At 50.4% G+C, this 25,179-nt stretch overlaps 1 protein-coding gene across 2 annotated transcripts in view; it reads left to right on the forward strand.

Annotated features, from left to right (window-relative positions):
- The window catches only part of PIK3C2B (phosphatidylinositol-4-phosphate 3-kinase catalytic subunit type 2 beta), a 463,326-nt gene that overhangs the window by 144,777 nt on the left and 293,370 nt on the right, over positions 1 to 25,179 (forward strand). For both annotated transcript variants that reach the window (XM_078644643.1, XM_078644644.1), the window contains exons 3-4: positions 22,321 to 22,421; positions 24,193 to 24,347. In XM_078644643.1, the coding sequence (XP_078500769.1) occupies positions 22,321 to 22,421; positions 24,193 to 24,347 (256 nt within the window). The remainder of the gene's footprint in view (positions 1 to 22,320; positions 22,422 to 24,192; positions 24,348 to 25,179) is intronic.

Raw genomic sequence — 25,179 nt, forward strand, 5'->3', positions numbered from 1 at the left:
TAGTCAGGGTTAAGTGGGCGGTGTTGTTGGTATCAAATAATTCTCGAAATGTATGCAAATCAGTAACACTGGTACCTACTTTTCAATAGATCTAAAGAGGACTCTAAATCAAACCCTCCAAACAGGATACCAGTGCACTTTCGGTGAGGCAGAGGGCCGCGGCAGTGCCACAGTAGAAATGGATGGATTGTTGCGCTGTATAACATGGTGACCTACCCTGCATCTGCTGCTCCTTCACCACTCCATCAGTGTCATAACTTGGATTATTATTTGGGGTGGACTGCCAAATTTAAGGAATAATCATTTACCACAGTGAAGCATTAAAGTACCTATATTAACCTGAGCTCAGCCCCCTGGTTGCTATGGTACAGGGCAGACTGGCTTAACTTGGGGCAATGTGGAAAGTATGTGTACTAAAATAGTAATAAAGGCAAAATGCCAAATAATAAGAATCTCAAACCAAATTAGAAAAATAGACTAAAATGTAATAAACAAAATGACAAAAATCCAATACGGGAAACCCAACTTATGATTTGTTTAGAGTTTTAAATAGAAATGGCACTAAAAAGCCCAAAGTGGCAATGATAGACTGGGACCTAGGTCAGGGTGACCAGAATTTTAAAGCCAAAAATGGGGACATTTCCCAAAAATAGAAGAGGGACTACAGTTGTACTTCAACCCAGCGCACAGAATGACAGTGCTACTTAGCAGAGAATTACAGAAGCGGCAGTAAGAACATATATGCCATTTTTTGAGCCAATAGCATGCCTGTTAATTAAATTGCTTTCTTATAACAGCTGCTGACTATTCCTGCTTTGCAAAATATAAAAAGATACCTCCCACCGTTTTCAGCCGCCCCTCTCTAAAAACCGGGACATGAGTTTAATTTCCTGAAATCTGTCGGGACAACTGGCAAAAACTGTGACTGTCCGGGCAAATCCAGGACGCCTGGTCACCCTAACCTAGGTGCAATTTGGGGCTTGCCACGATGGAGTGCGGGTCAGAAACAGCTACAAAGTTTGTCTCCGTTAAATACTTTACCCTCTGTCTAAATCTTTTAAGTCCTAAACAATCTCTGCAGTGCACTTCTAAAGTCCCAGGATTTCCGGGGAGGCTATTAGAGACTCACAGGACCTCAGGCAGAGGCCAGCAGCAGGGACCAGTCCAAGTTGTGTTGCCTCTGGTCAGCTATGTACTTTCAGGAAAAGGTCTCTCACAGCTTGTTGTCTCCCTGTAGCCCCACAGGAGGTTAGCCAACTGACTCTTGGAGGCAATTTCTTTCTCGTGGGTAGAAAAGGGAACTGGCCAAAACTTCTGGGCACCTCGGGGGTCACAGACAGCAGGTGCAGTCCTCTTCTGATTTTATGCAGTTCCAAAAAGTGTTCTGAAGTGGGTACCTGGAGGCTTCTACATTTATGCCTGTCACCAGCTAGAGTGTAGGGGTAACTCCTGGCTCCTTCCTAAACAATGGGGTAAAGGTTCCCAGGCCTGACTTACCCACTTTTACAGCAGATCCCGTTTCCCTTACTGCAGACAGGCCCCAAATACCGTAGATCAGGGTATTTTAAGCACAAAGGTCTTCAACTACACTAAACCTAGCTTTGAGGGCTGGGTGTGTGTGTGTGTGTGTGGGGAGTATATTGTGGTAATCATAGTGTCCTCCCACATCTAACTCTAAAATCCAGTTTGAGGCAGGCACTGTATCCTCTTGTTTTTATTATGTTTTATTTAGTTAGAGTTGTCATTAGTTGAGTCCATACATTAATTCCATTATATCCTTAAAGAGAGAGACAGAAACTCAAACCAATCATGCCACACATAGCATATTTCTGAAACAACTGTAACCAGGTCTGAATTAATCACTCAAATCTCGTATTCTCATTTGGTATTTGAATAGCTAATTACATCTCGAAGATTCGCACTTAAGTATCCTCTGGTCACTAAAGGATGAGTCGTATTAATTCATTATTGTGCAATACATAATTGTGCGGCTAAATAGCTGTTATTGCCAGCCTGTAACTATTGACATTCTTCGTATTTAGTGCCAATTAGACAGGCACTGTACCCACAGCAACTCCAGAGGCAGAAGTCTGGTAGAAGCAGGGTCCTTTAGCAAGCAGACCATGGATGCACAATAATTGTCTTAGCTTCCTGTTCTCTCCCTTTCGTGTTCTCCAAGTGTTACATGTGGCTCTACAGACCTGTCAAGTAGGATTAGACACTGTGCTGCCAAAAGGAGCCCACAGCACCCACCATATATATTCTGTTGAGTTCAAGATAGTCATCTGTGCCCATTCAGGTCAGGCTATTGTTTGCTCTTGCGTACCTATTTACGGCTGAGCACAGGCTGTGGGCTGGCAGAGGCTTGTGGTAATTAGCTTTCTGAAAGTTCAGACAGATAAAGGGTAACTTTCTAAAAGTTACTTTTCCTTAATATTTTTTACAAATACAGCTTCTTCCTTGAATTGGATGTGTAATAACTATTACAAATAGAGGTTAAACTATGTTTAGCTAACTATGTTTAGAGGTATTAGTATTTTTAATCTGCATTCTACTTTTCTATATAGGACAGTGAGCCCTGCCACAGTGAAAATGCTTTTTTGGGCCGTGTCACTGTAGGGACCTGGCAATATAACTTTTCTTCGTGTCCCACTTTTAGCTACACCACACCTTACTATGTGGGTTGCTAGGTTTACATAGGGGTGACTCATTAGTTTTTAAAAGGTAGGTTTTTAATAGTCGGAAGCGTTATTTTGATAGGTTTCTCTGCAGAGTTACAATACAACAGTCAGGCTGCACAAAGTAGGCCTGTGCACCCATGTTTGCACAGCAATTGTAGCATATGGCACAATAGGTGCTGCAGCCCACATGTGGCGTTCAAGTTTGAGGCCCTGAGTATGCTTTTTACACCATATCCTAGGGATTTACAGAGAAATTAAATGTTCCAGTCATGAATAAGCTAATTTGTCCATGGATGAAAAGGGGAGCATAGACGCTCTACTTCTAGTCAGCAGGGATAAAGTGCACAGAATTCTAAATCTAGCAAAAATATGGGGTCTAAAAGGCTAAAATTACGAGATGACTATGCATAAAAGGCAGATTTTCTACACTCTGCAACTGCTGTACTAGCAAAATCCAAAATCCATCCTAAATACTCAAATCATTTTACACCCACATTTCCTTCTGGCTGATAAATGGATGTGGTTTATGTACAATGCAGTTTCCCACTATCCTCTCGTATCCAACCACATCCATACGTATTCTTTACCAAGGCATATCGGGTCTTTGTGAGAGGTATGGGTGGGGAGGGGGAGAAACGTTACCTGCTTTTTGTCAGAATTGTTGCATTCAACACAATCACAGATTTTCTTTTCTAGGTCTGTCAAGCCGCGGCCACAAATGCAGTTTCTTCACCCTTCACTTATTCTTTATAATGCCAAAGTGTCCCTCGTGGCATATATAGCAACATTCCAACCTAATGGCTATAAAATAGAATATAAAATATAGAATAATATAGAATATCAAATAGAATGTATTGACACCTTGGCAACGGTGGCCCCCAAAATACATTTGAAGCACAACACTAGAGAGCCCGCAATTAATTTAATCTCTTGATTTTTGTTGTTATTATAACTTTATTGAAAATTCAATTCTTATAACTCCTAGCAGGGAGTATTCATAACTAGGAAAAGTTAGCTTTACCTTTCCTAGGACTTGCCAGCGAGTGAGTGATGCCTTTACTGTGGGTGTGTGACAAGGGCTGATTACTAGAATGGATTCTCTTTTGACCCTGGCTGCATCGTTTTTAATTTCCTTACTCTGTATATTTGGGTCTGTGCAACTTTTCGACTGTTTGACCTCCACCATTTCAGGGAGGTTTTATTTTAACATTGGTGTCCTTGTTTGCGAAGTAAAAAAAAATAAAAAACAGCCAAACGTCACCTTAAAGTATTTGGTGGGGAAATACTCCCTTACTTAGTGGACCATTTTCCAGTACCCTGCTTCTTTGTTAGTCAATTTTTAGGCTTGCAGAACAGTTCTTTGCAGCCAGTGTCCTGGAAATCAGAAGCTGGTACTGAAATGTGAAGTATGCGGAACTTATAGGTTTAAAGCATTACATTTTCCCAGCTCCTATATAGTAGTAATCGAAGCATCGTTATACCAAAACTCCCCATGTCAGCAGATATTGCAATTCCTTGTTCTACTTTAGGGACATGTGGAGGGTTACCGATTGCCCTATCCTCAGATACTGGACCCAAATGCTGAACCCTGCCCTAGCTCAGATTGTCCCGTTGTATGGTCTTCTATCATAACTGATGATTGCATTTCCCTTAGTTAGTACCCCTATATTTGTTCGTATTCATACCCCACCTGTCGGCACCTCCCAACTCCACACCTTATTAAGGGTGGGTGGGGCTGAGTTAGCACCAGGTTGCCTGCTGGTCTAGGGCGGTGATCAAATATCAGCACACATCAAGCTTTTGATGTTCGCCTCACTGGTGGCATGCAGGGCGCCTTCCATATGCCAGATGCTTAACCCCTCCCACCCCGCAAGTATGAAGTAGGGATTGTGGCATGTAGCATATTACAGTGCTGCTGATAACATATTCTCTGAACTGCACGCAAAGCAGCAACAGGCGTTGAAGCACCTGTCCACAAGTATTTTCTTATGTACTGGCTGGTGATGCTGGTGATGACGCAGACCCTAGCATTCATGCACCGAATGCCGACCGAAACATGTCGGGATACTCAGTATTTCACGTGACAAGATCAACTAGACCTACTATATCTGACCTATTGGGATCTGCGGCGTATGTTGCTTTTTCTGTACTCCACTTGCTTTATTATTTCTGGTGAAACTAATCCAGAAGCTGTGACGTTGGAAGTGTTCTTGCACAGGTGGGAGTGTATTATTTGGTAAACAAAGGGTTGTCTGTGGCATGTTGGTTAAAGCCTAAAACTGGACACCCGTAGCTTTGATTTTTGTTGTGGAGTAGATTTAGTGATTATGAGATAGGTCAGCTCGAGTGTACTTGCTGGAGGCATTGTTGCTGGAACAATTTTCAGAGTTGGGGGTATCTGTATCAATGTTACATTACTGAAGTCATAGGGAGGGATTCTGAAAAACCCAATGATTGCACAAGCATATCAAATTAGCCGCACTCATTCAGCAGGAGAGTGGCAAGGTCGTGATGTAGCTGGTGGTGCATTTTGGAGCATACGGTTGCAAATATATTACTAAAGCTTGGGGCGGTTGTCAGTCATATACCGCAGTACATTTTTCATTGAAACGACCACAAAATTCGCTCTGACATGCAGTTTTACTGATAAAATTATTAGGTCTCGCGACCTATCGATGCGCGCATGCGCATCGAGCGGAGCGAGAATTCAAGTAGCGAAAATCCTCATGAAACCACCAGCTTTTTGCTGGCGGTTTTCATCAAGTTCACGTGAACCACGTGATCAAACACGAACGCGCATCAGCCTCCCTCCCTCCTATCGGCTATACTTTCAGCTCCAGCACCTCCCCTCTCTCCTCCCCTCTCTCCCCGCACACAGCCTTCCTTGGATTTCTCCTCCCCGTCCCCAGCCAGCTTCCCCCAGGCCGTGTTCCCTCCCCTGCTACCCCATCCTCACTCATCCCTCGCACCCCCTCCTCCTTCAGGCCCCCACCATTTGCTTTTGCTTAAGGGAATTGCTTGTATCCCATCAATCACCCTCCCACGCCAGCAGCTCTTCCCACTCCGCCCTCTGCTCTCCGCCCCCTGCTGCATCAAAGGCTTTTTTTTTTTTTTTGCTACCGCCTCCGTCAGGCTTCATTCGCATAAAACATATGTCCGGGAGGTTTTGCGTGTGTTTACCATTGAATCCCAGCACTACACTCGTCAGGCACTGTCCTCGTATAATCAAACAACATTCGCACTGATACCCTGTCCTAAAACAGAAACAAAAGACTTCTGAAGCTACAATTATGTGCCCCAGGGAAGCTGCAAAATCTGTAATGGGTGTCAATTGTGCATTGTTTCTACACGCAAGCTGGAAAACCTCGTGTAGGGCTTTCAGCTCGTCCGTGGTAATTGTGTAATATCGGCTCTTCGTCTGGAGACTGCTGGTATCGCGTCAATGCTGGGCTCACGTCAAAGGCGCTCAGAGCTCATTATGCTTGCAGAAGCGAATGGGTTAATTTTCTGAATATCGGCATTACGTCTATTTTCTCTTATGTGCACTCAATGCCGAAGTGCTTAAGTGTCCGAAAGGTTATAAGCAGCACATTCCTAAATACATATGAACATATTTAAATAGCATCACCTGTACGATAATTTATTAATTTTATTTTAAAAGTTTTTATATAGCGCTAGCTTGACCCGTAGGTATCGGAGCGCTTTACATACACACAATAAAAAAACGGAAGTCCTTTTTTTCCCGTCTATTGTACCTGCACCCATTGTGTACTGAAACTTCTATCCCAAAATCTCTCCTACTCTGAAGGGGGTAAACCATGAGGTCAGAGCACACATTGTCATTTATTTTATTTTTTTTCTATCGTGCCTTCCTAGCTTCTATTTATGTCATCCCCCACTCTTTGTTGTTCCCCCTTAACGTTGTTGCCTTTAGTTGTTTTGTAGTTACCTGTAAAAATAAACGAGCATTGCCATTAGGTCTCGCTTGTGGGACCTTATAAGTATTTAGTTTTGCAGCACAATGTCCTTGTTGCAACAAGGATATTGTGCTGCAAAACTAAATACTTATAAGGTCCCACAAGCGAGACCTATTGGCAATGCCAATGCTTGTATAGTGGGCAAATGATAATGTGTGAAAATAAACTGCTCCTCATTTATGTTCACTGTTGAGTAGTGCTTTATTTAATCCAGTGGTCTGCTGTGTTCAGCACCGGCACTTATTTGTCAACACCGGCGCTTGTGACAGTCTGCCACAAGGTGGCGCTGTCTGGCTAATTTACAGATGACCACAGCAACAGTTAATAATTCATTCAATATAAATAGAAAATGACTATGACCTGCCGCCCAAGCCATTTTTTTATAGCTTTGGGGGCCTAGAATAGTCCGAACTATCACACTTGTAGGAGTGTGATGGTTAGTAGTTGTGTTGTTACTATCATTGGCAGCATGGCAGGGGCAATGTGTGGTGCAAACTGCAGTGGTCTCCTGCTGAGCCCTGGCATGTATTATATGTATTATTATTTTTTTTACAAATTAATCACTGCTGTTGAAGCTGTGCCAGTGATGTCCTTTGACGCAGTAAGGTGTACTGTGCCAATTGACATAGTAAACTTGTGGCATTTGGCACTCACTAACATGGCTTGCATATTTTGCTCAATAAATGTTATCTGACCCAGGCTCTGGCCGGTTTCCATACCTTTTAACTCACCCGCCCTGAGGGGTCTTACCCTGTCCTAGCCTCCCTTCTCTGGGTGTCCAGGCGCCCTGGATTTGCCTGGACAGTCCCGGTTTTTCACCAGTTGTCCCGGCAGATTTCGGCAAATTTGACTAATTTCCCGGTTTTTAGAGGGGGTCGACTGAAAACAGTTAGCAGCTGTTATAAGTAAGCAATTTAATTAACAGGTATGACGCTCTTTAAAAATGACATTTTATTTATTTTCTTAGTGCTTCTATTGTGTTCTTATGTGGATGAGAGCTGTCATTCTAAGCTGATGTAAAATTGTAGTCCTTCTATTTTTGCAAAATGTCCCGGTTTTCGGTTCTCCAGATCCGGTTACCCTATTCCTTCTCCTTGCAGTGGGTGCAACACTGTCCGGTAACGAACAGCAGCGGCTCATAACAAGAGGCATACATTATAATCTTGTACATCTTGTTTCATGCTAGCTATTTCCTAGTTTACGTGGTGGACGGAAGACTGAGTGGCTGTGACAGCCATTCCCACAATGATACTGCCAATTGACGTTTTGTTCCTGGCTCTAGCGTTCAACTCGCTGAGCTATTCCCACCTCTGCTGGCCACAGTTCAACAGATGGAAGAAGAGTGAAGTATGACGGACCCATGTAAAAAATGAACTCTGTTTTGTTAATCGAGGCATGCACTTGAATCGTTGTTTATCCAGTGTGTTTTAAACATAAGGTTCAAGCATGTGGCTTGAATAAAAATACCAACATCGAGTCTCACCTGCCAAGCTGTTACAAAAGTTTGAGAGGTGCATTGTTTCTTTGTGTAGGCCTCGTCCATCAGGAGGATGAAATCCTGCGATGAGTGTTCTAGAAGTAAGAGCTGTTTCAATGTACACCCAGCAATTATCTCCTATGGTATCTTCCTCATACACCACTTAAAATGTACTTGCATGTTTCACTATACTAATTCAATACTAATCGTCTATGGGTCCCGGAGTAACGTGCTACTCGCCGAAAAAGCGCTTTGACGCTTCGTCAGGGGTAGTAAGCGCTATATAAATGCAATTACAACACAAATACAATAGTAGAAAAGGGAATGACCGATCTTCATATGTATCTGTAGGAGCTAAAACAACGTAAACGCAAGTTTCCTTCTATTTGGAAAATACTTTGTTCACACCCTAGCTGTCACATGTTTAATGTTAATTTTTCATGAGCCTTTGAAAGGACGGAAAAATATGATAGGACCACTAGAATTATGCAATTTTGTGGCTGCGGCGTTTCCTGCATATTTATGGATTTGGTGCACGTTCTACCTAATCCATCATCTGCTGCATAATCTGCAGTTTTCAACACAATAACAAATGTGATTCTAGCTCAAATGGATCAAACATTTCTAAAAACTCAGCAGCACACTGTGCCAACCCTGTGGTCACCAATCGGTTATTCACTGCTGTGTTTTCTGTTATACTGATACTAACGAGAAGAGACCTTAGCCCAGTCAGTGTTAAGGTATAAAAATGACAATAATGGAGCAATGGTATCACAAAATGGGCCGCATTCACTGCATAATTTGCCTTTTATTTCCAAATAATTCAGTCAACTCTCACCCTCCATTTTCAACACCTTCATCGACACAGTCACTTTACCAGAAGCCTGGCAACAAGCAGCTGCCAACGCCCTTTGCAGACTCGGCCAAACTCATGAACTTCAGACTGCTCTCCCTCCCACCATACCTGGCCAAAATCATAGAAAAAAAGCCAACAATACATGCCTGGCGTACCACCAGCTCCTCGACGCCATGCAATCCAGTTTTAGGCTAAACCACTGTACGGAAACAGCCCTTACTTCAGCGACAAACGACATTCGGATGAACCTTGATTCATCCAGTACTGACCACACAATTTCACGAGGCTGGCATCCAAGGACAAGCCCTTAAATTAATCTACATCTTTCTTACAGGAAGAACACTAACAGTCAACATGCCACCATACTCCTCAGAAGCCTGGAAACTCATTGGCTGAGTTCCTCACTCTTCCTGATCCTCCTAAACATCTACAGGACTCTGCTGGTGGACACTTGTAGGAAAGTGCCCCATATTGCTTGGTTGCCCTACGCTTTATGCCTGATTATGATGCACTGACTGAGTGTGCACTGGGTCCCTGCTAATCAGGTCCCTAGTGCCTGTTTTCTTTCCAAAAACTGTACCTTTGTTTCCACAATTGGCACACCTCTGGAACACATGCAAGCCCCTTGCAAACGGTACCACTGGTACCAAGAGCCTTGTAACCAGAGAGGGTCTCTAAGGGCTGCAGCATGTATTGTGCCACCCACAGAGACCCCTCACCAAACACTTACACACTGCCATTGCAGGCTGTGTGTTTAGGTGTAGCTAAAACTGAAGAGTCGACATGGCTCACATCCCTGTGTACCAGGCCTACAAACCACTGCCTTTGGCATAGTTAAGTCACCCTTTAACAGGCCTCACAGCTCTAAGGCACGGTGCACTGTGCCACAGGTGAGGGCATAGCTGCATGCGTAATATGCCCCTACAGCGTCTTAGTCCATTCATAGACATTGTAAGTGCAGTAAAACCATATTGAGTATATGGGCTGGGACTTTGTCATTACGAACTCCGCAGCTCCACAATGGCTTTACTGAATGCTAGGAAGCTTGATATCAAACTTCTCAACATAATAAACCCACACTGATAGATTTATTGTAAAATGTATTCAAACGGCATCTCAGAGATACCATTCTGGTGTGCAGCTGACTGGTCTGCACCAGGCTGCTGCTTTCAGACATGTTTCTGTGCCTGTGCACTCGTGGGTCAGAAACAAAACCTGCTTGGGGTGGAGGTGCTTCTCACCTACCTCCAACCAGGAACAGCATTTAGGGAAGTGAACCTCAAAGGTTTCCTGCCCTTTGTTATGCTAGCCATGGCCTCTCAAAGGTAGTGGAGCTGCCTGCCATTTGACCAAGCCACACTTTTGGCAGCCAGCTCGACTGGAAAATTAGGAAACAGGAGAGGTGTGTCCCTTCTCATTCAGGACCACCCCTAAGGTGTCCCGAGCTGAAGTGACCCCCTCTTTAGAAAATCCTCCATGTTAGGTGGAAGTATTTTAGCCATTAGGATTGGGGGATGCTCCCTACCCAAAGGGAGGGCGACATACAAAAGGTGTAGTCCGTCTAAAGGTAGGTATCTCATTGGCTACTCCCTGCCTGTAATGCTCCTAAATTGAGCATTTAGGTGCCCCTTGAACCTCAGATTCCTGGTGATCTAAAGAACAAGGAGGACGAAGAACCATGCAGCAGTGAAGTCTCCAGACAACTGTCATGGCCCCAGCCCTACTGGTATGTCAGCAGCCCTCGAAGAAACCTGCTTGAAGAAGCAACTCGTCCTGCAGGCCCTTTGACCTCCACAACCCGGTAACAATTGCCTGCCTTCCCTAAAGACCAAGAACTCTCGAGGGCAGCGGCCCTGTCCACAAAGAAACCTCCACCAAGGACTCGCTTGCCTTATGGATCTGCAAATCCTGCCCTCTCTGCACCGGACGGCCCGAGTCTGAGTGGCCCACCAGTCCAGGGATGTCTCCTCAGCAATCCTGACATCAAAACCATTGGTGACTGACCTCTCCTGGACTCCACGACGAAGCCTGCAGCCTCAGCACAAAGGGTCCCCCTGACCGCGACAGGCTCCTGTAAAGATTTCCCAACGTCTAAAGTCACCCCTGCATCCTCAGTCCCCCAAATCGGGGGAGGCCATATGACGGTGCCCAGGTGTCTCCCGACTTCCCAACCCACCTGCCCAGTCATTGGTCACCTTTGTCCAGCCTCCTGGTCTGAGCCTGCAGCCTCTTTGTCAAACCGAGTTCCCCCATTTGCTTGCGTTGCACGCCTGGCACTATCTTTGCAGCCTGCACCCGGCTGCCCCTGTACTCTGCTGCCTTGTGGCCCCCCCTATGTTTGTGCAAACTCCTGGGGCCTGTGCCCTGAAAGCATGGGTACTTACCCGCAAAGTTGGCAACTCCCATCACTCCTAGTCTCCATAGACTAACATTGGGCTCCAATGATTCAGAAAAGGGGGTGGTGATGGACAGAGCATCTGAGTTAAACAGAACACTCATACCCAGTCAAAAGATCAGGGCTTGATCCATCACCGTTTTTTAGCTCACTGCACCATCCCAGCTCAGAACCTGGCTATATGCAAATTAGTCTGACCCTGGCCCAGTGCATCATGGGAACAGGGCAGACCAAACTACCAAGCCAATTCTTTACTGGAAAGGAAACAAGCTTCCGGGGACCGGTTTCTGGCATTGCAGCCGTCTTCGGCCCGGCTTGCTTGAATCCTGATAGTGCAGTGAGCAAGGGACTCATGTCTGAGCATACCCTGCCACTCCTATAGTGGCCAAAACAATTCAGAAAAGGGGGTGGTGATGGACAGAGCATCTGAGTTAAACAGAACACTCATACCCAGTCAAAAGATCAGGGCTTGATCCATCACCGTTTTTTAGCTCACTGCACCATCCCAGCTCAGAACCTGGCTATATGCAAATTAGTCTGACCCTGGCCCAGTGCATCATGGGAACAGGGCAGACCAAACTACCAGGCCAATTCTTTACTGGAAAGGAAACAAGCTTCCGGGGACCGGTTTCTGGCATTGCGCTCCAGGCACCACCTTTGACCTGCCCCTGTGCCACTGGGGGTGCAGATTTAGTGCCCACTTGAACCTTACCTGTTAATGTGCATAATTGTTTTCCTTCAATAGGATTACATTGTATTTTTTGTTATTGCACTGTCTATATTCTGCATTACTAAGTATTGCTACTGTTGATTGACGCCACAAAGTATTTCCAATAGTGCTGTAATGTATTCTTATTGTTATTTGCAACACATTCCTATTGTACCTGAAAGTATTGCTATTTTAAAACTGGTACTGATCTGCAACTGAGTTCTTCTTGGTGCTGAAATAAAAGTAACAAAGTAATATTTTTATACAAACATTGAATTTAGAGTTTGTCAATGAGTGTGTGCCTCCTTTCCTGTCTATGTGTACAACAAATGCTTAACACAACCCTCTGATAAGCCTAACTACCCGACCACATTACCATAAAAGAGAGCATTAGTATTCTCGACTTTAACCTCTGTAAAGCCTCTGGGGGTCCACTGGACTCTGTGCACACTCTACCTTACTTTGGTATAGTATATACAGAGTCACCCTCCTATAAAGCCATCCACACCCATATTGACCTACTCATCTACTCCAATGACACACATTACAGACCCTCTCAGATGGAGCATCCAACACCAGAAACAATTTTAACTTGTGCATGACCGGAGTGACCATGTGCATGATATCAACTGCCTCAAACTGAACACGGACAAGACCTAAGTGCTGATCTTTGGAAAAGATACCTTGCCATGGGACTCCGCCTGGTGGCCTACGGGCCCACACAAGCGCTCTGGATCATCATCAACCGTAAGTTGGACACATGTTGGAGTGGACACCACACAGATCTTCAATACACTGAGGAGGCTAAAAAAGATTTTCGAGTGGCTACCTAACAACAACTGGAAAACCATCACCCAAGCCCTAATCACCAGCAGATTAGATACAGGAACACCCGCTACATGGTAATCGCCAACCAACTCTCAAAAAAACCTTCAGACTGTCCAGAATGTAGGGGCCAGACTGGTCCGGCCTCCCATGCATGTCTCATGCCACCCCACACACCTATGGAAGCTACTCTGGCTCCCTATAGATAAGCGCTCACAGTTCAAGCACCACAAAACATAGGTCCTGCCTACCTGAACAGCTGCGTGCTGTTCCACATGGTGCATCTTACTCTTACATGTACTGTGCATATGCAAGAGCATAGAAAGAGGCTGTGCTTTCTCATACATTGCTCCCAAAGCATGGAGCGACCTCCCACACCGCACAAGACCCTCCTCATCACTTCTTGAATTATGCAAGAAGCTGAGGATCAGGCTCTTTGAGTAATGCCCCTCGAAGGCAGCATGTAACACACAATAAGATCCATGATACCCTGTAGTTACTATAAAAATCTTCATAGCCACCGTTCTGCAGTATAATTTCGTCCTCCCATGCCACATAATCCCAGTGGTCCTGGTGATATGTGAATGATTCTGCCCAGGAACTGCTGGCCTTAAATTAATGCATCACTTTACTTTAGGCCTTCTCAAATAGTTATTTATTTTCAAGGGAAAAGCCTGCTGAGCATTCCTAATTATTGTGTGTATAATGTTCTCTACTGTATCCCACTCCAGACCACCTTCGATGAGCCTGTATGTGATTTCCCGTCCAGGGTGCCGAGGCATAGTGAGGGAGTGCGAGGGCCGGCTACATGCTTCTGATGGTTGTATAAGGATTTCTCTTCAATGTAATGTGTGTCAACTGAGGCTATGGCAGCGGGCAACTCGCAACAGGCTCAGGCAGGTTGAGTGTGTGTGCGGGAGGCAGATGCGCAGTAAAAGGATATTATAAGCTGAGAGGGAGTATGTGTTCAAGTCGATTGGGTCTGAGGGTTAGTTAAAGTGGACTTATGGCAAGTGGAAGATCTTGGTACGAGATGAGGGATTCTGACCTGTGATAGTTGGTCTCTGAGGACTGGTTGAGCGGCTGCTAGTTGTCTTGAGTCTGACCGAGAGCCTTTGAGGGTGGCTGAAGGCTGTTGTAGAATGCAGGAGGGACAACTTCTGAAATTACCCAGCCCTAATTTGTTTATTTTTATTTTATTTGAAAAGTTTTATATAGCGCTGGCTACACCCAGAGGTATCATAGCGCTTTACATGAGGATCAGTGAGTTACAGGTTACATAGTTACATCAATTAAATCAAAGAATCACTGAGGGAGGAGGAGGGGGATGAAAGGAAACCCAACGGGGAAACGAGGAAAAACAATGTCAGTTGACCGGCTGGGTAGGTGACGGTCGAGGGGGTGAAACCAGTGCCAGACTCCTCTTTAGCTGCATGTGACCGCTCCGCCGGGCATCGGCCAAGGTTGCTCATGCACCGAGGTAAGTACAAACAGTATTGGTATCCACCCAGAGTCTAAGGGTCTGATGGCCGGATGAGGCTGGGGTTGGTTGTGTGATATGAAAACCGGTTAATGGCAGTGAGAGGCGGCTGAGTATCTGTGGTGGCAAGCTAAGGGCCACCTTAAAAGCAGCATAAAGGCGGATTAGTGCAGCCACTAGCCGCAAAGGGGCCAGTAGCAGTCCTCTAGGGCTGGATGGCCTGCAGGGGGGCTCTGAGGAATGCCATCTGTCCCAGGGGTTGACTTATAACACCGCAGCATACCTCTCCTTTAGTCTCCGAGCAGGTCTCCACATCCACAGTTTCTCCTCTTTACTTTATTTGCCCAAGATTATGCCAGAAATGGTTCCCGCCTTTTTATTTAAACAGTGTCAATAAAAACAGAACTTCGGAGCAGGCACCTCCCCCCCCTTCCTCCAGCCTGCATATAGTGTTGGGGTTGAGAGGGACCGACGAATGGTGCTTTGGCTTCCATTACTGGTTTTCTGCTGTCCTTATACACCGGGTATGTGTGTGAGGTAAGTTTTCGTTGTTACTGTCTGTGCTGCACTGCTACCGTGTGTGAGAGGCTCTGCTGCACATGTTCTGTGTTTGAGAGAGAGTATGTCCTGCTGTTGCATATGCAGGATTGTTGTATATGTGATAGAGATAGAGGGGAGCATGGCCTGCTCCTAACTGTGCTGTGCTTATTCACTGTGTGTGAGAGAACCACTCTGCTGTGCCTGTTCATTGTTTGGGGCACACCAGTAGGTGGGGGGGGGGGAAGCACTGACACAGACACCAACTTAGTGTGTTAAAGGCCGCTTTATTTGGAATCAGGTGCACCTACACAACAAACCCCACCTGGCCTGTGCCGAACAAAACTAGTACTCTCTAAATAATAACCGCCTAACAGCCCCCTCCACCCCCACCCCTAATTGTATCCCCAACATTGCAACAAAGTGTCCACATCTGCTCAGCAACCTACCCCCAACTGCAAATGACCTTAGTGACCTTCCTGACCTCCGCTCCCCAACTGCCCCTACAGCCCCAGGCCTCCTGTGAATCCCCCCTTTTCTCATAGGGAAACGCCACTCGGAAGTCTTTTACTACTTCCGACCCCCCCCTTAGGACTCCTGCCTCCTAGGATACCTGAGTACCCCCAGCGCTCTATCCAGTGCCTCCTTCAACTGCACTATGTACAGTTCCATGCCATATCTAGAAAGGTGTACCCCATCCTCCCTGAAAAAATACACCGCCCCATATCGCAAGTCAGGATGAACCATTCTCCCCACCCCTTCCTTGGCACAGAAATCCCCCATCACCCGATTAATCTTCCGCCGGGCCCTGTCTATCGCACCCGGGCGCTCAGCTCCCCTCCACACCCGCCTGGGGATCAATTCGGACCAGATCACATGGCACCCCGCCCAACGCTGCTTGATCTCCCTCAGGTCCCTCATCATCTGTTTTACCACAGCCAATCCCTTGCACTGCACCAAGTCATTCTCCCCTAAATGAATCACTACCACATCCGGACACACTCCCGCTCTTACCACCGCATTCAACATAGGCAACAACTCATGCCACCACATACCCCCTTTGCCCCTCCAGTGACACCGATACAGTCCAGTATCCAATCCCAAATTCAATGCACGATGCTTGTCCCACTCCGCCTGCTCAGCCCGCTTGACAAATGAGTGGCCCACCAAATACAAATTCAAAACTGCCACCTCCGGCCCTGCCACAGCACCTGCAAAGAAACACATATCAGGCTTCGAAATCACAAAGACGTCACCCCGTCTACCTCCCGCAGCCGCACATACGTCCGGTAACAATCCGACTTCCACCGTCCCAGCCTCTGTATCTCCTCCTTCCCCCAACCCCTACGCGCCGCCTCCGTCGCCGCCCCGATCCTAAAGAGTGGGTCCCAAAAGCCAAAGGATCCTCACCCAAGCCCCGCAGGGCGCGCCGCAGAACCCACAACGCCTGCGCCGCCGACACTCTGCCCCCACTACTCCGGCCAAAAACCTGCCCCGCTTCCCGGCTCCGTATCGCCATCAGCCGCCTACCCCACGCCGCGGGGCAAACACCCTCCTGCACCCCCGGGCCCAGGACCACCCATGTCCCAACCCCCCTCTGGTCAGTTTTTGAATGCCGCAGCCGCACCGCCACTTCCCGAGCGCGCAAGTCCACGTCCTCCCACCCCACTCCTGGCGCCCCCTTCGTCCCCAACAATTCAGACACTCGAAAAGCCCCATAAAAAAGCCAGGACATTAACGTGGAGAAACGCACCACCTCGCCCTCATCTCTGCACACCTCCGGCAGCGCGCCAATGAGTTTTCCCAACAGCGCCACTGTAACCGGACGCCGCAAGCGAACCACCGCGTCCCTCTCTCTCGACCAACCCTCCAGCAGCCAGGCCCCCAGCTCCCCCGCCGACGGGACGTAGCCCCACCACAGCTTACCCATGAACGCAACAGCTGACAACTTGCCCGCGATGGTGACCCGTGACAAACCCTTCTCCATGAGCCCCAACATGTAACGCACCACCTGCTCCTCGCGCTGCCACCGGTCCCCTCGCCTTACCGCGCCAGACCGCAAGAATTCCTCCCAGGATTGCTCGTAAGATCTCCACGTTGACGCTGCTACGGATCTCTTCACCAGCTGGAAGACCCGGGCTCGCCCACCGACCACATCGCTCCCGGCACCGGCGTCCTGACCTCCTCCGCCGCCGTGGCTAGCCCATGGAACCTCTCCCACTGCGAACGAGACAAAGCATCCGCAATGTCATTGTCCACACCCGGGACGTGCCGTGCCTGAAAGAGGATGTCATTCTCCAAGCAGCGCAACACAAACACCCTCATCAACTTCAACACTTGCGGGTCTCTGGCCGACTGCCTATTCACCACCTGCACGACCGCCATGTTGTCCACTCGAAACAACACGCGCTTGTGAGCCAGCTCCCTGGCCCACACCGTGACCGCCACCACCAACGGGAACAATTCCAAAAACGCAATGCTCCGGCCGCCAGCCTGCCAGTGTGCCGGCCACTGCTCCGCGCACCACCGACCATCCCAGTAGAGACCGAAACCGCCAACACCCGCCGCGTCCGAGTACATGGTGACATCCCACTCCCAATCTTCCGCCGGCACCATGGGCACTCGTTGAAACGCTCCAAAAACGCCCGCCACATGCGCAGGTCCTCCTTCACTCCCGCCGACAATCGCACACGGTGGTGAGGCAAAGACAACCCGGACAACGCCAATCCCAACCGCCTGCAAAAAGTCCGACCCGCCCGCACCACGCGACAAGCAAAGTTCAAGTGCCCCAACAGCACCTGTACCTCCCGCACCACCACCTTCCTGCATGCCAGCATGTCAGCCACCAGCCCTAACATAGCCGATTTCTTATCGTCCGGTAGGCGTGCTTCCATGGCGACCGAGTCGAGCTCGATACCGAGAAAGGACAACACCGTACTGGGACCGTATGTCTTCTCTGGCGCCAGGGGAACACCAAAGTCCTCCATCAACCCGGCCAAACCGTCCAGCTGCCGCTGGCAGTCCGTCGCGCCGGGTCGCCCCACCAGGAAAAAGTCATCCAGGTAGTGCGTCACTGACTCCGAGCCTGTGCGCCTGGAAAAACCCACTGCAGGAACGAACTGAAACGCTCAAAGAGCGAGCACGAGATGGAACATCCCATCGGCAGTGCCTTGTCCACAAAAATGAGCCCTTCAAATTGAATCCCCAGCAGCTGGTGATCTGCCGGATGGACCGGGAGAAGCCGAAAGGCCGACTTGACGTCGCATTTCGCCATCAATGCGCCCTTCCCCGCCGCCGTAACGAGCCTCCGCGCCACGTCCACCGATGAGTAAGTCACCGACACCAAGTCCGCCGAGATGTACGCGTTCACCGACTCCCCCTCCGGCCAAGACAGATGTTGGATCAGCCGGAACTGCCCCTCCTCCCTCTTGGGCACCACCCCAATGGGGGAGATGATCAAGTCAGGCATCGGCGGCTCCGTGAACGGGCCCGCCATCCTCCCTTCCTTAACCTCCTTGAACAACTTCTCCCACACGATACCTTTGTGTGCATTCACCGACTTCAGATTGTCCACCCAGCGGGCAATCCGGGGGCCCTCATAGCCCAGGCGGAACCCCTCCCGAAAACCCTGACGCAGCACTGCAGCATCCTCCGCCCGCGGATACGCCGCCAACCAGGGCTCCATCCTCTCCAGCCTAACCGGCGTACGAGCCTTTGCCCAAAGCTCCTGCTCCCCCCCTCGCACCCCACCCCTCTGCCCCCCCCTCCCTGGGGACCTCCATGCCCCTGCTGTTGGCCCGGCTGTCCAACGAGCCCCCAGCACCACTGCGCCGGGTGCCGCTTTCCGCAATTCGAGCACTCATGCTTAAAACGGCAAGTTGCCCGCCCGCACGACCCTTTATTGAAATCCCAACAGGCCCCAACCGTGGCCTGTCCGATGGACTCACCCCGCCCCACCCCCCGGGTGGGGCGCGCGGCAAAGGGGGGCGGTCCCACTGGCAAACCGCTGGCCGTGTAAATGGTGTGGCCGAATTTGGCCCCGCCCATCGTCTGCTGGTACAAATCCGCGTCCAGCTCCCCCCACAAAGCCTCCGGATCCGCCGCCATGCGCGCCCTAAACTCCTCGTCATAGTGCGACCACGCGAACCCGCCGTACGTCACCTGGGCCCTCCGCACCACATCCATGTATTTCATGAGCGCCACGGATCGGTCGGGAAACTTCTCGCAGTAAACACTTGCGTAGATAAGGAAAGCCGCCGACCAATTGTCCAGTGTCAACGGCACTTTCGGACACCTGGCCAACTCCTGTTCCTCTTCCTTCGACGTCAACTCCCGGTGGAGAAGCTTCAGAATGTCGATGTACTCCCCCTTCCAAATTTTCTCTTTCGTAGCCAACGACAGGTGCGCTCCCAGTGGCTTCGTAATACCCATATATGGTAACTTACGCACCGGCACCACGCAGCTTTCCTTCCCACTCGCCGCCTCCTTCCCGGCGACCGCGTCCGACCCCACTCGCGCGCCAGCCTCCCCGTCCGCCGCGCCATCCGTGCCCACTCCGGCGTCCTGCACGTACCGTCCCCGCACCAGCCTCCATCCCTCCGCCCCCTCCCCCCCAGTCCCAACTGAGACCTGCACACATCGCCGCTTGCCACTCCCCGCCCCTTCTCCCATCTTACCTGGCGTCAAGGTCGGCGTCCGAACCGGATCCCGCCGCCTAACCAGTTGAGCTGAGGGGGCCGCCACTCTCGGCACTTCCTGCCTCGCCGGCACCTGTAAAATACTGCCAACAACATTACTCTCCCCCCTGTCCTCCCAGATCTCCCCTTCCTCAGCGGACTCCTCCTCCGCCACTTCAACACAGTCCCGACCCCCCCCTGGGGGGTCCACCCTGCTCAAGCCCGCTCTCTCCCGACACACTCATCAATTCACCCAAATCCACACTCCCACGCCGTTCCACTCCACTAACGCCTGGTTCAACAATTTGTGCATCCATAACCACTCCCCTGCCCCCGGCGGCCGTAACAACCCTTCGGGGGGGGGGCCGGCGGGGCTGACCCCCGCCGCCATCCACCACGCTCCAGTGACAGGTCCCTCGTTGGAGCGCGGCCGCCCGCACTAGACAGAGCCGGCCCATCCTCTCGGTGGAGTAGAGCCGCATGCTGCTCACCCGAGCGCCTCGCAAGCAGCTCCTGCCAAGGAAAAAAGGTGGAGTCCAGCATACCGGGGTGAAAAAACCCACCATCCCCTCCCCACTCACCCCCCCCCACGCTCCCACCCCAACGGCGCCCCCCGTCCCCACCCCGCCGAGTGACTGCCGCGGCGCGAGGGAACCCCTCCGCTCCCCATGCCCCACCCACTCACACCGCCCCAGCCCCCCGGGCCACCCCACCCGGCAGACCCCCAACTGGGCCCCACACCCCCTCCATGCCCCCCTTCCCAGCCCCCCGCCGAGCCCCACACTCCCCCCCCCCCCCGCCCCCCCACACCCCACCCCTCCATCTCCCCCATACCACCCTACCTCCCTCGGCCCCCCCCACCCCCCCCACCCCCCCACACGCCCCCGCCCCTTCCGCTCTCCATGCCCCCCCTCCCCCTGGCACCCAGCCCCCCCCCTCCCCCGCCCCGGGGACGGCACTCTCTCCTGGCCCCCCACGCCCCCACCCCCCTCCGACCCCGATGAGCTCCAATCCAGTTCTGTGTCCACCCCCCCACCCATCTCCTCAACCTCAGTCTCCTCAATTAACTCAGGGGACCCCGCCCCCCCCCCACTCCCTCACCCCCTCCCCCCTGACCCCCTCCCTGCACTCCCTGGTTCGACCCCCCCCCAGCACTCTCCTCCCCCGACCCCCCCCGCCCCCCCCAGCAGCCGACCCCGCCGGCACCGCAGATACCCCTTCCCCCCCTCGGTCTTCCACCCCCTCGTCACCTTCCGTGGCCGCCCGCCCCCCCTCCGCCCCCTCCACTCCCTCCGCCACCGGAGCTTGTCCTCCCCCCCCTTCCACAAACTCCAGGGCCTTTTTCTGCACGCCTCGCTGGCCGGCCTTCTTCGCGCCTTTTCCCCCCGCCTTCCGAGGCACCTCCGCACCACGCTGCTTCGCGGCCTTCGCGCCGCCGCACCCCGCCCCGCCCCCCCTCCGCTCCACCTGAGCCGGCCGCGGTCGCGACCGCGGCGGCTCGCAGGCCCACACGGCCGCCGCGGCGCCGTTGGCAGCGCGCCGCGGCGGAGGCCTTACCTGAAAGTCCAGCCGCAGGACATCCAGCCGGCCCGCCTCCCCCAGCAGCCGCAACGCCTCCGCTACTCTGGCGTCCCGCTCCGCCATCCTCGACCACACCGCCTTCGACAATATCACCGTCTCCTGTCCTGTAAAACACCGACGATCCACACCGCACCCGCTCACGCCGCCTGACACAACGCTCCCGCTCACACCGCCTGACAACAATTCCGTGTAAAACACCCCCGGCTGCCGTGTCACTGCACCTGAAATGGTGCCGGGCACTACAAAATGGCCGTATTTATCGAGGCCAGCCCAAAAGCCGCCCAAAGGAGCCCAACCAGCCCAACCAGCCCAAGCTACGGGTGCCTGCCGAGTTCACCTATCCCCCCCCCCCCTACTGCCCCAAAATTCCCCGGGTGGGCAAGCCTCCCTTTGGTCGGCTGCCCCCCCAAATCCCCCATGTGAGGTAATCTTGCAAATCTCGCATTGCTGTTGCCTGTGCGGCATACAGTATTAGGCTGACTTTACATTTCGTGTTTAATGGCACCACTGAAATGATTGTCCTGATGCCTTTGACTTTGCAGCCCCAAACACCCCATAACGTTTAACACACTTGACGGCTCAATTCAACGTTAACTCTCAAACATTTTAGCAGATTGAACTTCTGGGAGAGGTTGGACAAAAATATGGAGCTTGGCATAAGGAAATTGGAATAAGGAAATTGGCAAGCTTGGCATAAGGAAAATTTAATCCCACTGTGTTGGGTGTGTAGCCTACGAAGTTGTCTGTTTCTTTACTTTTCAGTTCAAAATGTGTGAATACTGTTTGGACCCAGACAGACTTTTTCCAGAGCTCCTTCAGTGTGGGCCAAGAATTGAACTCGAGACTTCAAAGCAAATCTTTTGAGCGCGTGGCTGCAGTCCTGTCCGCTCTGCCTCAGTGGCAAGCTTCTTGGTGGACGTTTTGACAGTCCCTTCATATACACCTGCTGCGTGGTTTTGATATGGGAAGCTGCAAATGGCGGGGGATGCACAGTCTATCTAATAACTCCAGGGATGTTCTCTGTCTCTTAGCAGAATGCTACAAATCTTGTTAATCTATCTTTTTTCCATCTACCACCTTTCCCCATCCTTTTGTCTCCTCTTCCTCCATACCTTTCCCTCTCTAGGGCATCGGAAGGGCACCTTGCACCTCCAACGGCTATGAACTCTTTGAAGTGTCGGAAGAGCGGGACGAGGAGGTGGCTGCATTTTGCCACATGCTGGATGGGTAAGTCGGGCGGTGGCCATACTGACTTGAAGGAACTCTTGGGGAGAGGCGGGCCATAGAGGGAGATGCGGAGGGTGACCAGACATCCTGGATTTGCCAGGAGAGTCTGTTTTCCAAGGACTGTCTGAGATGCTGACTCTTTTTGCTGAAATAAATATATGTCCCGATTGTCGAGAGCGGGTGGGCTGAATGCGTTAAGTGCTTGGTGTTGCGCATCCTCACGCTTTCACCGCCCTCTCATCAAACCACGGACAGAAGTTCACTCTTCATTAAAGAGCCGTCTTCGGTGCTGCCTCGGGAAATGGCCTTAACAACGTGGGCTGATCCTCATGTGCTGTTTCCCCGGAAGCCGAACCATGCTTGCGCTAACCACGCATATGCGTGGGTAGGGCAGTGCGCGGCTAGATGCTAGAATGGGCGGGCAGGAACAGGAGGATCGGGAGAGGATGCGGTTAGGTGAGGGTGGGGTAGTTTTTAGGGCTCAGGGTTTTTTTATTGGGCAGGGGGCTGAGTTTTAGGGAGCAGGGCAGGGGGAGGTCGGGTCGTTTTCAGGGGTAGTGGCAAGTTCTTAGGGCTCAGGGCGGGGAAGGGATAGTTTTCTGGGCTGGGGAGGGATAGTTTTCTGGGCTGGGGGCAGTTTTAGGCCTCTCGGCAGGGGGGCTGGGTGGAGGTAATGTACAGGTGTAGGAGTCCGTTTTTAGGGCTCCGGGCCAGGGGCTGGGGTAGTTTACAGGTGTAGGGGGACAGTTTTTAGGGCTCAGCGTGCGGGTGCTGGGCTCGGGTCATATTTAGGGTACTGGGTTAATTTTTGGGGTGCAGCGGAAAAGGGACAGTTTTCAGGGCTGGGGGAAGTGGTGTGTTCTTAACCACACATGTCCCTTTACCAATCAGGTCTTTAATACAAAATTGCGTGGTAAAGGCATGCGTGGGAACAACGCAATTGTGGTTGAGACAGCGTGGTTCAGGCATGCGTTGTACCATCATACAACCTGCTGCCACACCTCGTTGCACAGCAGGTTTTAACCTGGGGTGAATTGGTGTCACGTGTGTCCATCAGCCAATATGAAGCCTGCCTCTCTGGCTCATTACAGCAAGGGAGAAGGAGTGTTTTGTTTTCTGAATCGTTTCACCTAGTAGAGGTTTGTGGAAAACCGTATATCTACTCGGAGATGAGGCCCTTTTATTTTTGATTCCCTTGTGATATGAAAATAATTCAGTTATGAGTCCCTGGTCATCTTTCTGTCTCCGCCTTTATAGAAACCCACACAGAAGCTTACCCAGCCCTCTTTTAAAAAAAATGTGTTGTCTATTAGTTGTAATCTTATTTTACAGTTATAATACAGGACCATGTACCCCTGGATGGAGACGAAAGTGTACAGAATTAGTCGCTCGTGTGTGATGTGAGACAGCTTGTGATCTCCTGTCTTTCCTTGGCTAGGCTAGTCAAAACTTTTTGAAATGGAACTAAGAACACAACCCCTGAAAAGCTGGTCTGCTTGTGTCTTTCTTACTGGTAGTCTTTGTAAAGGTTTGTGTGATGTGGCAGTGTAGTACTTTGTCGTCCGGTGCTGTACTGTACCCCTTCAGTCAGTGTCACTCACTGATCAGGGGGATCCTATGTCTGTCACCGCCCCAGTGTTTGGGTCTGAAAATATGGTCATGCAAATGTGTGGTCTGCTTCCATCTCCTGTCTGTCCACTGTTGGGATGAAATGCGACCTGTTTCCACCCCACCTGGGTTGCTGTCTCACTCTTTCTTTTCCCGCCCGCAGGCTGCGTTCGGACCACAGCAGCAGAGACTTCATCAGCACCGGCTTCGTCTGGAGTCCAGTGAACCTGAGCTTCGAGCACCTGGGCCTCGGCGTCAGCCTGAAGGTGACCATCGTGTACGCCATCCTCCCCGAGCCGCTCACCTTCACCTGCGACTGTAAGTGTGACACGCGCAAACACTGTGCCCCAACAACACTAGTTTCTTCTCAGGAGCAAACTGCCTTACTCCTAGGACTGGCCCATACCTACACAATAATTTCTAGAATTAGAACGTCGTGGGAGCACTGGGGTAGAGTCAGTCACATGTCAGCGCACTCTTGAAAGTGTCTTAAAGTTCTCTAGGCCTGCGGTCTTCGCAAACCGTGTACATTGTGTGGTGTGGTTCCCCTGGACCTCCGTGCAGGGTCGGATTGGGATCACAATATGGCCAGGGCACTGCCAAAAAAAGTGACCCACTTTCGCGGGGTGTGCACTTTCATGAAACACCATTTGGTTACTCTCAGAGGTATAATTTGTAGAGAAATGTTTTGAAAATTAAGTATTTTTAAAACTTATAGAGCCAATAACATTGGACTAGGAGCACTGCAGTTCTAAAAACTGAAAATTTACTTGCAGCCTTAACGCCCTGCTCAATGTAGTTAGATGCTCTTTCCCAACCAGCTATGTCCTTGACTTTGATCATCACATAAATCAGAAATCTAGTATAAAGTTAAGGGGAAAGGGTAAGACTGAATCTCTGGGAATAGAACATGTAATAACAAACGTAAGAGGAGGAGTAGTAGTTCTGAACCTCTACCTTTGAGAATACAGTAAAGAAAAACATTTAGCAAAACCTTCAAAAGAAATTTAATCTAGCTCCCTCACATATTTTCCACTTTTCCCTAAACTTAAGTACCTTTTGCCGCCTTGTCTTGCCTCCATTCTTTCTTTGTGTGCACTATTCTAGTTAGACAGTGATCCCCAGTTCTGCTGGGCAGTACCAACGGGGG

Source organism: Lissotriton helveticus, chromosome 5_1, assembly GCF_964261635.1.
Source record: "Lissotriton helveticus chromosome 5_1, aLisHel1.1, whole genome shotgun sequence".
NCBI lineage: Eukaryota > Metazoa > Chordata > Amphibia > Caudata > Salamandridae > Lissotriton > Lissotriton helveticus.